Raw genomic sequence first — 14,844 nt, 5'->3', positions numbered from 1 at the left:
TAATTCAACAGTAGTGTTTTTGCAGCAACAATGTCCTGGTTTGGTTTAATCCAAAGACCACACTGACAACAGTTGTCACTGACAGCAGTGCTTTCTACCAAGAGAATTTTTAATGTTGATAGCCTTTAATTGTGATTAGCAAAAGTAACCAGGACACTGTATCTGGAAAGAGTTGTTTGTGTTGTTTGTGAAATGTTATAATTGCTGTGAGCATCACAAAATGGTGTAAAGGCAAACAGGGCTGACTATATTTTGATCTCATTACATTCCTCTCCAATTCTTTGTTGCTCTGCAACATAGTCACACTTTTTATTTTACAGAAAAGCTTTTTTCCACAGTATGAGTGACAAGAGCTTCCTAAAATGTAGTATTTTTGTGATTTATTATGTCATGTATTATGTAAAGTCCTTTAATACATTCACCCATTATCTATACCTGCTTATCCTTTAGCTGGGCCGCAGGGGGCTGGAGTCTGTCCCAGCTGATATTAAGCAAGAGGTGGGGACACTCTGGACAATTCATAATTATACTAATGATGAAAGATGGATAACTTTGACCCCTAGAGGCTGGTTGTTTTTGGTAATTCAACTATTGGTGTATTTGTTAGGGAATTAGCACAACTAAAGTGGGTCTGGTATTGTTGCCTAATCTTTTAGCCCTGTGTCAATATCAATATTATTTAGTTTACATTGAGGACACATGGTGCATGGTACTTCCTAAATCAAGTTGTGTTCAATCAAATCACGCAATCTGACCCCCAGAAAATCTGGAACCAGGTAGTACTTTTTCAGGACAAGGGTACTGGTTGGTTTCTAGGTCTCTGGCAAATAATGAAGTTGCAATGTGTTGTCTGGTGTGTGCACTATACTTTACATTTTGCAAAATGCCGGGGAATAAGCCAGCCGCCAGTTAGCTTAGCATAAAGACTGAAAACAGGGGGAAACAGCTAGCCTGGCGCTGTTTCATGGTAACAAAGTCCACCTACCAACACCTCATGCATTACTGAGAGCAGACTGGACACTAACAGCAGAATGGAAAATTATAGGGATCTTGATGTATCCACCACAACTGAAGAAAGACAAAAGAGGACAGATTTACCCAACCAGGTTTTTTATTTGGAACAGAGTGGCAGATTAGTGACAGGGCGGTGGCGTGGAGGATACGCCTCCTCTCGCTCACTCAGCCAATGACAGAAACTCAGCCTTAAAAAAATGCAAATGTATAAAAACAGGAATGGGAACAGCAAACATAGAGTAGTGTAGCCTCCGTTGGGCTTCACACACACATGCATACCTACACTCACACACGTACAAATTTACCCTCTCTCACAGACACACACACACGTCTTATTTGGCTACGCAGGCTTAGATGGGTACAAACACACGTTTACACTTTGACAGTCACTTTAAAAAAGACAGTACGTGTTAAGATCATTCCTGCCTGTGAGAAAGTGGCGTGTTGTCTGTCCGTCTGTCCTGCGGCAGAAAGACAGACAGTCAGACAGTGAAAAGACACAGTCAGTGTGTGTGAAAGCCACTGTTAGGGACCAGCTGCCCCTCATTCAGCAGTGAACAGACTAAACACTCGCAGGCAGACACACACACACACACACACACACACACACACGTCGACAGGCTAGTCAGTGTACACAAGAGTCTGCTGTGAAATACCAAGGTGAAGCACTCAAGCACACATACACACACACACACAGGTGGCGCGTTTAGATGAGGTGTACACACACACATATTCTCACACTGGCAAGGGGGCAGGCAACATACACACACAGGAGTGGAAGAGGTGTGTTACCTGTCTGTGGAAGAGCGTGAGAACTGCTGGAGTAGGTAAACACACACTCAACCACAGTACATTCCAACTTAAACTCAACCCTCTTTTCTTTCAAACGCACAAAAACACAACAGGCATCCACACACACCCAGACTAGTATAATTTTGACTCCCATGCATTTTGTTCTACAGTACTGAGTATAATAGAAGCTACTAGCCCAGTCGCACTGGTGTGGTTATTGTTACAATCTCTTAGATAGAAGCACAGCCCTCCTGTCTTTTCATATTCCCCTTCCCAAACCAAACCCCTTTCCCCCATTGTCCCCTCCCCAAACAGAGTCCAACAGCAGGTTAAAGTTGACCCCATAAACACTAATTCAAAGTCTGTTTCATCTCTGCTTTAATGACAAAAGTTATGATTTTGATTGAATTAGCGCATGTGGGAGCAACTTCCCACGCAGAGGCGCACTTCCTGTTTTCCATTACAGCCCATCCCGCTTCCCAGAGGCCCCTCCCATCCCCAAACAGAGAGCCAATGATGGAAGAAAAACAAAGTGAGGCATGCAAAAGGTGCTTTGCGGAGGTGAGGTGGGGTGGGGGTGGGCGATATCGGATGACTGGACACGTAGTTGTGCTTTTACACAAACAGACCAAACTCTAAACCAACCGACAACTGATCTATAACTAATCAATAACATATTGAAACCACCTGATCTCGCTCATATCACAAGTGATGACTATCACAATGACGATGATTATGGGTCTGATCTGTGTTTGAATGATATGAATGACAGTAAACTCTGTCTGTGTTGTGTATTTAAATAAACAGCAAGTTATATGTCTGCACTTGTTGTGTGTGTGTGTGTGTGTGTGTGTGTGTGTGTGTGTGTGTGTGTGTTTGTGTGTGGCTGACGAGAGCACAGCTCATCTAAAGTGATGACGGATGTGATGAATAAAAAAACTCTTCATGATCATGCAGATGGTTAGTGATGCCAGAAAGGATACGTTGATATTTACATATAAACTTTTTTTTTAAACTGCTAAATACACATCCTCCTGTTTAAGTGTTATTATTAATATTATTATTATGATATTATTATTTTTTTTTATTATTATTCACCATCCAGCCCAAAACATTGATATATTATTGGTTATTATTACTATTTGTAACTAGTCTTTGTACAGCTTAGAGGAGCAGATTAGACGCGTGAGCAAACCTCTATGCGACCAGCTAATGTTCCACAGCGGCTCCTCGACGTTGTGAAACACACAGAGGGTTGAGCACTGTTTTCTGGTTGGCCGAGCACAGAAAGAGAGGTCAGAGCCACCTTAAAGCAGATACAAGTGAGTGTGCATGTATGCATGTGCATCTAGGTAAGCATTTGTTTATGTGGCTGTATGAATGTGCGTATGTGTCTTTGCGCACCAGAGCGATGGAAGGCACAAAAGAGACCTTTCCTCTCACCTTTGACCCTGGGCTCTGTGCGGCCAACCAGACGCTCTGTGTGTTTTTCGGGGGGTGAGGGGCAGAGTCGAGCCCATCTCTTTCCTTTTCTTTTGTGTCTCGCTCAGCTCGCCTTGCCACTCTTCTCTTTCTTTTTTGCCTTTCCATTCGCTCCATAAAAACAGAGGAAGAACTTTTTTTGTGCTGGAAAACACAGGTTAAGAGCTTGTGTTTTGTTTTTTTCTTACAAAATAATCATATCATTACATACAGAACAAGAGAATCTGTAGAATATTAATAACAACATTTACTTTAAAAACATCTTGTGTGTATGTGTTATTTTTTCAGAATATATTTGGATTTTTTTTTCTTTTTTTTGTCCTCTTTTTTTCATTTTCATTGAAAAGAAAGTTCCAAGTCTGTAGAGAGAGAGGCGCTCTCAAGTGTTTCGGAGACAAGAGGAGAGAGAGATAAGGAGAGGCGAGCAGATGAGGGGGAGGCGACGAAGAAGAGCAGGAGGAGGAGGAGGAGGACAGGGGCTTAGAGTATCTTTCTCTTCTGTCTCACTCTTTCTCTCTCCCCCTGTGTGCGGTGTGTCTCTCTGGCATATGAGTGTTATGCATAAAACTCCTCCTGCTTGTCTGGTTTCTGGTAGGTGACGGTGGCCTGTTTGGGTTCCTCTAGTGTGTAGCTGCCCTCGTCCTTCTTCTTCATCCTGTACACCAGCAACATCACCAGGAAGGCAGCAAACAAGGCGCCCACTACTCCTCCCACTATCACCGCTGAAGGAAGACAGAAAAAGAGGGTGGATATCTTAAAAACCTTCCAGAACATTACAGATCCTAAAAACAGAAACATACACAAACAAACACTAAAATACCATTAGAGCCACAGTTACATTCTGCAGCAGACTACGTCACTACAAATGCACTGCATCAAACACTGCTAGTCTGAAAGCAGAGCAAAGCTACCACAACATTTCTGACTGATAAGCCTGAATGTGCCAACATGAGTTACGTGTTGCCAACAGCATTGTGCTTAATTGTGGCCCTGCAGTGCTACTTATGGGGCTGGTGTAACCAATCTGCAGCAGCTGCATGCATTTTACCACCTTCTTCTGCAAACATCGCTAATGAACTCTTGCTGCGTGTGATAGATTAATGTGTGGTTATCAAATGGGTGGAAAAAATGTCCTTTGTTAAACTAATTGGTATTGGTGCCAAAACGGAGAACATGTTTTGTTTCCAGTCATTGTGTGGGAGGTGTTTACTTTGTTTATTCCATTACTGCCAATATCAGAGTACACAGGCTTGGTTATTTAAAATAACATAACTTTTCACCATGCACTGTAACTGCAAAGTATTTGCCACTCTTGATTTTTCACACTATTTATTATAAATAAATCTAATAAAAAATTAAATGAGTTACATTTTCTTGGTCAGATCATGCCGTTTTTGAGTTACATCGTGCATGAATATGTATTTTTACCATCCCCGATTTTACTGTGGTAGAAATTGGACATGATAAATATTATTTGCCCCCTTTCAAGTGCACCATGTGCAGTTTTTCATAAAAAAAGACATGTTTAACTACTTTTCTTTGATTCCATGATACAACAGCCTCATAACATGGCATAGATTTCTATCCATTTATTATCTGTAACCGCTTATCCTTTACAGGGTTGCAGGGGGCTGGGGCCGATCACAGCTGACATTGGGCACCATGGACAGGTCGCCAGGCAATCACAGGGGTGACATAGAGACAGACAACCATTCACCTTGGTGGGTAATTTAGAGTCCAGAGGAAGCCGGAGAAACCAGAGAAAAAACTGAAAAAACATTGGGGCAACATGGCAAACCCCACAGAGAAGGTCCCAAGCCAGCCAGCTGGTTTAAACCTAGAACCCTCTTGCTATAAGACAAGACTGCTAACCCTTGCCTTCTGTATACATTTAGTTTTGTTAAAATATGGACACACCGGTCACACTGAAACATGGTACCATTTGACCCAAAATATTTGACTGGGGCAAAAATAAGCCTGATCGAAATGATAATTTTATTGTTTTATTTATCAAAACTAAAAACAATAACATAATTTCTATTTCTATGTACTGACAAACTCTGTCATAACAAAATCTTCTATGTCTTCTATCTCCGTGTGAAAAGTCAAAGATGGTAAATACCTGCATATCTCATGTTCTTTAACACCCTCTTGTCACTCCCACAGATGACAAAGTGAACACAGTGTCTATACATGTACAGCACTATACATGAGCATGTGAGTCTGACATGTATAGTTGAGATTTGGTTCTATCACACAGTCTAGTCTAAAGTCTGTTGCCTCCTGCTCTTTACCGATGACCAGGAAATCAGCGAAAACCACCGCCAGCAGTCCACCAATCAGAACAGCTAAGGAGAGACAGAGAGCCAGTCAGGTCAGGCAAGTTGGCTGCTCCCTCACTTTCTACAACAGCTCTTTGGGATGAGGAGAGGGGGCACTTGAAAAGAAATTGGACTTACCCAAAGGGGAAATGATGGGAAAAACAGGGGAGAAAGGAGGGGTTGGATAACCCAAGAAGAGGATTGCTTGTTCTCAATGGGTCAAACGGGGCTAAGCAGCACATTCACCTATCATGATGAATCTGCACTACGTGAATGCAAGGTAATGCCAGTTTATCTTAGCAGCTCCCAGAAAGCAGGGAAAGAATACAGGAGGCAACGGGGAAATGGGATCTGTTGATCTAAGACTAACAAGCAGTTTATTTGACAGAACGGCAGAAAGACAGACACAGAGCTGGAGGACCATTGGACAAAACCTTACAAAATCATTATTAACATTAACTTTACTGACAGCTCTTCTTACCTATCAAGACCTCTTTTCTCTCCAGGATGTTCTTCTGTGGCAGCTGGGCGGCAGAGCTTCCTCCATCCACTGTGTTACCAATCAGATCAGGATCCACTGGCATTATACCTCGACCAAGCTCATTACGCCGATCGTCACGGATTTCAAAATCTCCACTCGGTCCTGCAGCACCCGCCTCGTTGTTACCCTCCTGAGACAGAGAGAGAAAAGTGAGACTAACAACAGGAAATTTACATTTGATGTAATCACATTTGTTTCACAGAGCTACTACACTGAAACCAAGCCAAACACAAACAGAGAACTTTCCATGGCACATGTTCACCTTTGAAACAATGAAAAGTTGCATTTTTTCACCAACGCATATACACAGTTCATAAAATGTGGCAGCTTAATCACAATGTGGAAAACCAGACAAATCTAAATGCATCATGCAGGACAGCTGCAAATAAACAGAAGCACACAAATCAGAGAAATGACTCTGGTCTGTACATAATTAAGCTGCCAGTGTTAAAAAAAGCAGTAAGAAGAAAAAGCGATGTGAATCCTTGGTCATTTTGGCCAGTCTCACCTGTGTAGATGTGGGCTGCTGTGGGCGGCTCGTTCTCTCTGTTGGCACTGCCGGAGTAGCAGTCGTCATGGGAACTCTGGGCCTGAAGGGGACCCTGGTTTTGACAGTGGTGGCGGCGGTGGTGGTGGTGGGTGCAGCTGTTGTGGGCTCAGGGGTAATCTCTGTTGTGGTGGATGTGTCTTCCTCTGTGATGGTTTCCAGGTCGAAGCCTGGGAAAAACGCTGAGGGCTCAGGTGACAGGTAGACGTCTTCTTCCTCTTCTGTGGTGCTCAGGTCATCCCAACCGGCAGAGGGCGCTGCACTTTCTGCAGGGCTGGTTGCCGGGTTGGTGGTCACCACGGGGATGGCAGCAGGGGATCGTGGGGCTGCGGTGGTCTGGGAGGCGGCCTTGATTCGCTCAAGCTCTCTCTCTCTTTCAAGCTCACGCTCTCTCTGCCTCTCTCTCTCTTTCTCTCGCTCTCTTTCACGTTCCCTGTCTCTCTCGCGCTCTCTCTCCTTTTCCCTCTCTCTCTCCATCTCTCGGACCCGCTCCCTCTCTCTTTCCCTCTCTCTCTCCCTCTCCAACTGTTTCTCCCTCTCTCTTTCCCTCTCTCTCTCCTTCTCCAGTTCCCTCAGAATCTCTTGCTCCCTCTCTAACTCTTTCTCCTTCTCAAGCTCTCTCTCCCTCTCCCAGAACACACCGCTTTCTCCATCGGCCTCGGTGGGCAGCGGGGTGGCAGTGGGGTCCTCCGGGTTGGGGCTCGGCTCAACTGCAGGTGAGGCGGAGGGGGCGGGGCCTGTGGCCTGGGTGGTGGAGAGGAGGAGGGGCTCTTCTGTGGTGAAGGACACACCCGCAGATGTCGGACTCATACTGATCTCAGGAACTGGAGAGGAGAAGAGAGGATTTTGAATTAGAAAATTCAACAAAAAGTACACATCTCCCTCAGTCCCACATCCTGTTCATCAATTAACCCGCCCAAACAAACAGCAGATCAGAAACTGAGACTATGGCTGTTTGAAATCAATCCCTTGGACACTCGTTCACTACTTCCTAATATAACAAACACTCAATCATTCACTCTCTACTCAGCTGTAAATTGAGATTTCAGACATAAGTCACCTTCACTTTGCATCATCACTAACAGGTTTAGTGTTGCATGACTGTATTTTTGGGGATCTACAGTATAAAATGTGATGAATTGCACTGTGGGACTGTTAACAGAATGTAGTGTACATGCCACGGATAGTAGTACTTATTTTGTTTTATAGTGGGGATATTTGAGCACAATATTTTGCATACATGTCACACTGTGGGTGTTTTGCATAAGACAGGAAATTTGAGGACAGAGAGATGGGGACACACAAGGTCCCTGGCTGGATTCAAACCAGGGATGTTGCCGTTAAATAATGCCATATAGACCACTAGCCTTCCATGATGCCCCTAAGCCAGCTTTATCTGAAAATGCTTCCTGTTCACCCGGTTTTGGACATGATGATGTAAGCCCGGTCAAGGACTGTGTGGTAGTAAAGGGGCAGTTTATCACTTTAGTATTGCCATTCCATAAGGTTGGGGGACTCACGGTGTACTATTTCTAAGAAGAAGAAAAAGAAAGGTCACAATCTGTAAAGCAAAGGCCAAGATATCTTGACTTTTAGTCACTTATATGAGTTAAGCTCCAAAAAGGCTGGAAACTACATTTCCCATAATGCCAATACTGCCTTTTTCCATAAGAGCCTCCTTGCCTGGTTAACACCCACATCTTTTGAACTCCATGCCCCTTGAGGTCCTTGTTGCCATTGCTATAAGATTATTAGGGTTATTTTTTTGACTTGTCTCGTTGATTTTAAAATCGGCAATAAAGCAGGGGGTGTTTTAGGGCGTGGCTATGATGTGATTGCCAGTGAAAGTGTGTAACGTAACATGGCTCCTCCCTCACTTCTCCCTCTCGTCTAAAATCGTCCCATCCGCAACCAAGATGTCTGCGCCCGTAACGGCAGAGAATGACGGATAGCAGATCTCCACAAACCAATGGGTGACGTCACACATACTCTGTCCATTGATATTAACAGTCTATGGTGATCACTCATCTTAAATGTCAATACAGCCAATCACACAGCACAGCTCTGTTTGTTTTGTCAAATGACTTCAGGATCATAAAGGAGTGATTTTATTGACGACTCAGCGCAGCAATCACAGCCGCAATCAAATCGCTATTTTCTGCTCGTTTAGCTGTCTGACAACACAAACAAAGAAAAATAAGTAAATGAGAACAACTGCAGTAAATTGGGAGTTTGGCTGTATTAAATGCAGAGCAGAATGGAGGTTAAACCAACTGAGACCAGGTTGTCTGTCCCTCACCTAAGCAGATGCTGGCTGTCTGAAGAAGAGAATAGAAAAGAAGAGAATTGAAGAGAAGAGAAGAGAAGAGAAGAGAAGAGAAGAGAAGAGAAGAGAAGAGAAGAGACGATGGTGCTGACTGATCCTTTTTCTTCTTAAATGGTATTATACTATCTTTCATTTTGTTATAGCAGTGAAACTCCCTAGGTTGAAAGAGAAACAAATTGAATTTACAGGCACAATGACACGAAGGCTGACAGAGGAGCTGGAGAGGATATCGAAATATGGACTCGAACAATGTAGCTTCTGTTAAACTTATCAGACGCCTCAAAATGCCACATTCTGACGCAGCAGCAACACAAAATGGACATCCGCCTGTTGTAAATGAGCTTTTCCTTTGGAATCAGACGGCTCTGTATCACGGTTTGAGATAAAGCAATTTGCCGGGCTGCTGTTTCAACCACAGGGGGTGCCTCTGCTGCACTCTCCTACTCTGAATTGTAATTTATTTTGAGTGCGCTCGCCACTATAGCGCAGTGCCTGAACCAAGGGCAGCCCTCAATGAGTCATGCTTAATAAATAGAGCCATGCTCAAGCTTAAACAGCCAGATCAGAAAATCTGACTGAATTACACCAACGTGATTTACATAAAGTAGGTAATTCCTACACACGCAAACAGCCAGCTCACTCAAAGTCAGACATATGCTTGGAGACAGGTGCACACAACTGCCTAATCTGTTTGGACTGTAATCTGATTAGAGCAAATAAGACGCGGGGGACTCAAGCCCGGGTTGCTGTTTGTTTGCAAGGGTGTGTCTGTGTTTAAAGGTGCGATAAATCTGTATCAAAACTGTCTGTCAAACCAAATGGCATGATTGTACTGTTTGATTGTGTGCGCGGCCTCCCTGCATTCGAGTCTAGCGACCAGAGCGACCATAACTCAAGGACACTGAGCGGGTGGGGGGTGGTATCTTCAGGGTCAGCAGATTGAAACCCAGCAGCTGTCGAGTTTGAAAAAACCAGGGCATGAGTGCGTAACCCCCACACACACACACACACACACACACACACACTTACAGCCAGAGCCGGAGCCCGAGTAAAGGTCCTCATCGTCGTAGAACTCGTCTCTTGTTGAGCCTTCGTCATCGATAGACGGCGACCACGTCTGTCCCTGTGAGAGACACAGTGATGATAGAGATTAGAGTTATTCATTATGAATGACTGAGCTGTTTGTCATTTTCATTTGAATAGAGAAACCACTTTGGCAGATTACATGCACACAGAGACACGCACAGGAGGTGCAGGGAGCATTATGGTGGACAGGGTAACATCTGTCTGTCTGTGGCTCCATGGAGAAGCATAGTTAATGAGTGATCTAAAGCTGGGATTTTGGCAGAGGAACATCAAAGCCTTTAAGGAGAGAGGGGTGTCATTCAGTCTCTGCTTACGTGTCAGTTACAAGTGATGCTCAGCCTGTAAAGTAGCGGAGTACAGAAAAGCAGTTAGCTTTAAACTAAGGCTGCTACTCACAATTTTCTTTTTGATATATCAATTGTTAGACGATAGAATTTTAGAAAATAATGGAAAATGCTCGGTTCACATTCCCATGGCCAAAAGGTGACTTCTTCTAATGTCTTATTCGGTCCAATCAACAGTATAAAACCCATATATTCAGTTTCAAATTATATAAAACAGAGAAAAGCAGCAAATCCTCACATTTGAGAAGCTTGAACAAGATAATGTTAGGCTTATTTCCTTGATACATTGTTAGTCAATCAGCTAATGAATCAACTAATTGCACTAAATTGTTAATCTATAAACAGTGACCTCGACTATCAGTCCACAGTCATGCTAGTGGCTCTGTGAGGCTGTACACAGCAATGCTAACGGTAGCATGCTAACATACTCATTACAACAACAAATTGCTTGTTTTGTCTGGTCAATAGACCAAAACAGTTTACTAAGATAAAAGAAAGAAAAGCAGTAAATCGTCATGTTTGACAAGCTGTTAAGATGACTTAAATAATCCATGATCAACATTGTTGTTGGTAAAACATTTCAGTACTATTTTGAACTCCTTGTGTGGACTTTGAGTTTGTACATTTGAGTTTTACAGCTGCTCTGTGACTATAACTGTCTGTCATGGATCATTTCACAGCATCCTCCCTGCTCATCACTGCACCTTAATCTAGGCCTATTTCATGTACTTCTGTGAGGGGAAAGCGCAACCTCTGGCGGGGTCAGGTAAGAGCGATTATTTGTGGATCGTTCGGGGGTTTGAACCTCTGAAGTGAGTGACCTCACACTCCGGTCACTTTGAGGATGATCCCTCCTCTCTTTTCATTCATCTCTTTCATCTCTCTCTCTCTCTCTCTCTCTCTCTCTCTCTCTCTCTCTCTCTCTTTTCGCTTGACCTCAATCCCACATCACTGCAATGCTTAAACACACACACTTTAGCACTCACCCATCACACAGGGTCAACTAACACTGCTTTCAAATGCATGCACTTAAGAGACACCGCCCATCCAAAGATACATTTTAAACTACAGTACATACCACACAGTTTCAAGACACGTTTCAAGGAGAACTGCAAGTATTTGCAGGCAAATATATTTCATGTAGAGACTTATTTTAATATATATTGTCACTATTGATTTCTACCAATATAGTAAATGTTTTTTACCTAGTAGCCTACTGACATATACAATACATATATGGACAGACACAAGACATAAGTACATACCATAAAGTGTGCAACACAAGTGCAAACAAAGTGAGAGTGTCCACTCTCAGCATACAAGAGCCAAAGAAAATACAATGTGATCTGACAGAAAGATTAAAATGTGTGTATACTTTGCTGTGAATTTCATGTTTTGGAACTTCACCAAAGGCTTTTTAAGGCTTTTGTAATATTTGATATAGCCTAGTAGATAGATAGGAAGTTACAGTAGAAGACATGCAAGATTAGCTTTGTTCAATTTTGGATGAACTTTATTTATATCTTTCCCCTTTTATTTTACTTCATACTTCTACTCCATTACATTTTTATTTAGTATACCACTCAGAGGCCATTCTGCATAATGAGTAATTCTATTTTAATACTTCATCACTACGAGCGACTCCTTTTTACATATAAATAAGTCTGCTGCTAATATGAAAATATGGATTAGATAGATTATTCTGTACTTTTACTTATACTTATTCTATAACATTTTGTGTGTAGATTTAGGTCAGCACACAGTAAGTAGTTGAGATGCCAAAAATAAAGGGCTCAGTTTTGCTCCAGGTATAACTGCTAAAAATGTGACCAAAACAAACTTATCTCCTCAGCAATCTTAAGCCCATCCTGAGGCCCTATATGGCTGTCTTTGCTAGCCTGTTTGATGCTAATTGCACACACACACACACACACACGCACACACACGCACACACACACACACGCACGCCCGCCCGTGCACGCACGCACACACACACACACGCAGAAGCTCCTCCCCGGCTCCAGACAGAGGAAACCTGATGCCTTTAAAAGCCAATAAAAGCATAATGGAATCTAGAAACCGGAGCATCTCAGTCCATCACATCTCAGCATGAGGTGGAGTTGAAACGCTATATGTACCTCCTGAAAATGAAATTAACTTTAAGTTGTTTGGAGGAACGACACACCAAGGATATGGGCTTCACAAAGCAAAAGGATGAGAGTGTATGCATGTCACGCTTCAAGCGTAAATGCGTGTGTGAAGGCCCTTGTGATCTCGAACCCAGAAAGTGTCGAAAAGTACTGAAAGACATTTAAGTGCAGGCATGGTGCAAGTGTGTGTGTGTGTGTGTGTGTGTGTGTTGTATTCCAAGGATCAGTTTTACAATGAAGGCCGTTGCTATGGGCAACCTTTGCCTTTCACAGAAATTCCCGTCTCCCAGTGAGAAGCTACTAGACACACACACACACACACACACACACACACACACACACACACACACACACATACCGTACATCAGCACAGACACTCTAACGCAAGAGCTCTGGCTTCATAAGCAAAGGTGTTATGTAACGTCAAATAAACAACCCTAAAAACCAACATCAAAACAGTCTGCTCCTCCAGCTCCCCCCCCCTCTCTATCTGTCCCTCCCTCTCTGCCTCCCTTCGTCTCCCCCCTCTGGATCCACAAACTCTGTGCCAGTATATCCCCGTCCTTGCCTCATTTTCCTTTCATCTTAAACTCCCATTTCTTATCTTGCGGCTAGCTTCCTGAGTTCAGCATAACCCCAAAAAACACACACATACCTAAATAAACACACACCCCACCCCAAAGGCGGCACCAGAGCCCACCCCTAGGGCCCCTTTTACAAGTCCCCTATACACACAGCAACCTCCACATACTGTAGCTACACAGGCTAGTCTGCTGTTTGCCCATTTTGTGTGTGTTCAAATGTGCATCATCTATATTTATCCTAACCTTTAACAGTCATTTGTAATCACCCTCTGTGCCCCTACATGTTTAATTTAGGAGGCAATATTATAAGTGTGAATTCACGGTATAGCGAGCAGTAGTGCGTCATTGTATGTAATTACAGTGTGCGTGTGTGTGTGTGTCTGAATGGGTGTAATCACAGGTTTTGTTTGTGGTGTGTGTGTACATGCACACACAAATGCCCCTCAGACCTATCCTATATGAGTGTGTGTGTATGTGTGTGTGTGTGTGTTTGTGTGTGTGTGTGTGTGTGTGTTTTATGTGATTTTGGGGGCGTTGAATAGGGCCAGCTCTGCATTTTGCCTCTGTTTCAGGAGCTATAAACAGCTGTACTTTCTGCCTGTGCCACATAGCTAACTAACCTCAACGAGACACAACAAGCTTTCCTCCACCGCACGCATAACCCGGGGCCAAAATCGTCTGTATGTTGCCCTGAATTTCCCTCCACCACTGCATTTTGTTCCCATTCGTTATAGAAGGAAACTGTAAAATGAGCCATATTCCACTGGATTTGAGGATTGAATGCAATCCTGCTTTTTGGCAACGCATGAAGCACGGCCATTGTGAGACATGCGTTGCCAGTCTGAGTAATTTTCAAAACAATCTGGGAGCGTTGGAATATTAAATTCTGTATATTTGTTCAAAAGGAGATGGGAAAAACATAAGATTGAAGGACAAAAAAAAGCAGCAGGTAATGTCATGTTTTAACAAAGAGAACACAGGTGCGTTCTCTGAGGGGTGTTGCAACATTTGCAGTGATTCAAGTAGGAACCTGATCTAACGCTGACATCAGGCTTTGCTCTATACATTTGATCTTGCACGCTATAGCTGCTCTGTCAGTGTGTGTGTATGTGTGTCAGCTCGTTTTACAGCTAGGCTGGATTTTATAGGAGAACTGACAATGATGTGGTTTTACAGATATTAACATTCCACAGGAGCTAAATTGTTCCAGATTTACATTTAGGATCAGAAATACAAGATGCAAGGGATGATTTTTGGGTTGATTTTCTGACTGGTCCGGTTCAGTTTAGATATCTCCTTCAGGGCTAGCTGGGCAGATAGAGAGCTTCATTGTGATTGACTTCAAATACATTCCTCAGAAACCCGAGAGGCTGCTGCCGCACAATCCCTGGCGAACGCACGTACACATGCGCGCGCGCACACGCACACACCACACACCACACACATTTTAAGCATTTTAAGTTCCTGATACAGTAGATGCAATGCAGCTCTGCTTTGGAGAAAAAATCGTTAATTGTTCTTTTTAATATGTGAGATTTTATCGGAGCGAATGTTCTCAACTGCTGCAGCATCTCTGAGCTCTCAAAACTGTGAAGAATCATTTGAATACTCCCTCTGCCTTCTGGCAGCATCTGTGAGTCCCACTCCTCTAGCAGGC

General features: G+C 43.3%; 1 protein-coding gene across 1 annotated transcript in view; it reads right to left on the bottom strand.

Moving 5' to 3' along the window:
* Nucleotides 1-1,112: 1,112 nt before the first annotated feature.
* The window catches only part of sdc3 (syndecan 3), a 34,174-nt gene continuing 20,442 nt past the window's right edge, over nt 1,113-14,844 (bottom strand). Inside the window, exons 2-6 of the mRNA XM_028596863.1 lie at nt 10,053-10,146; nt 7,250-7,521; nt 6,659-7,126; nt 6,091-6,280; nt 1,113-4,010 (exon numbers count right to left, since the gene is read on the bottom strand). Of these exons, the coding sequence (XP_028452664.1) occupies nt 3,844-4,010; nt 6,091-6,280; nt 6,659-7,126; nt 7,250-7,521; nt 10,053-10,146 (1,191 nt within the window). The 3' untranslated portion in view covers nt 1,113-3,843. The remainder of the gene's footprint in view (nt 4,011-6,090; nt 6,281-6,658; nt 7,127-7,249; nt 7,522-10,052; nt 10,147-14,844) is intronic.

This window comes from Perca flavescens, chromosome 14 (assembly GCF_004354835.1).
Source record: "Perca flavescens isolate YP-PL-M2 chromosome 14, PFLA_1.0, whole genome shotgun sequence".
NCBI classification, from domain to species: Eukaryota; Metazoa; Chordata; class Actinopteri; order Perciformes; family Percidae; genus Perca; species Perca flavescens.
This window is presented reverse-complemented; position numbering and strand designations above follow the sequence as displayed.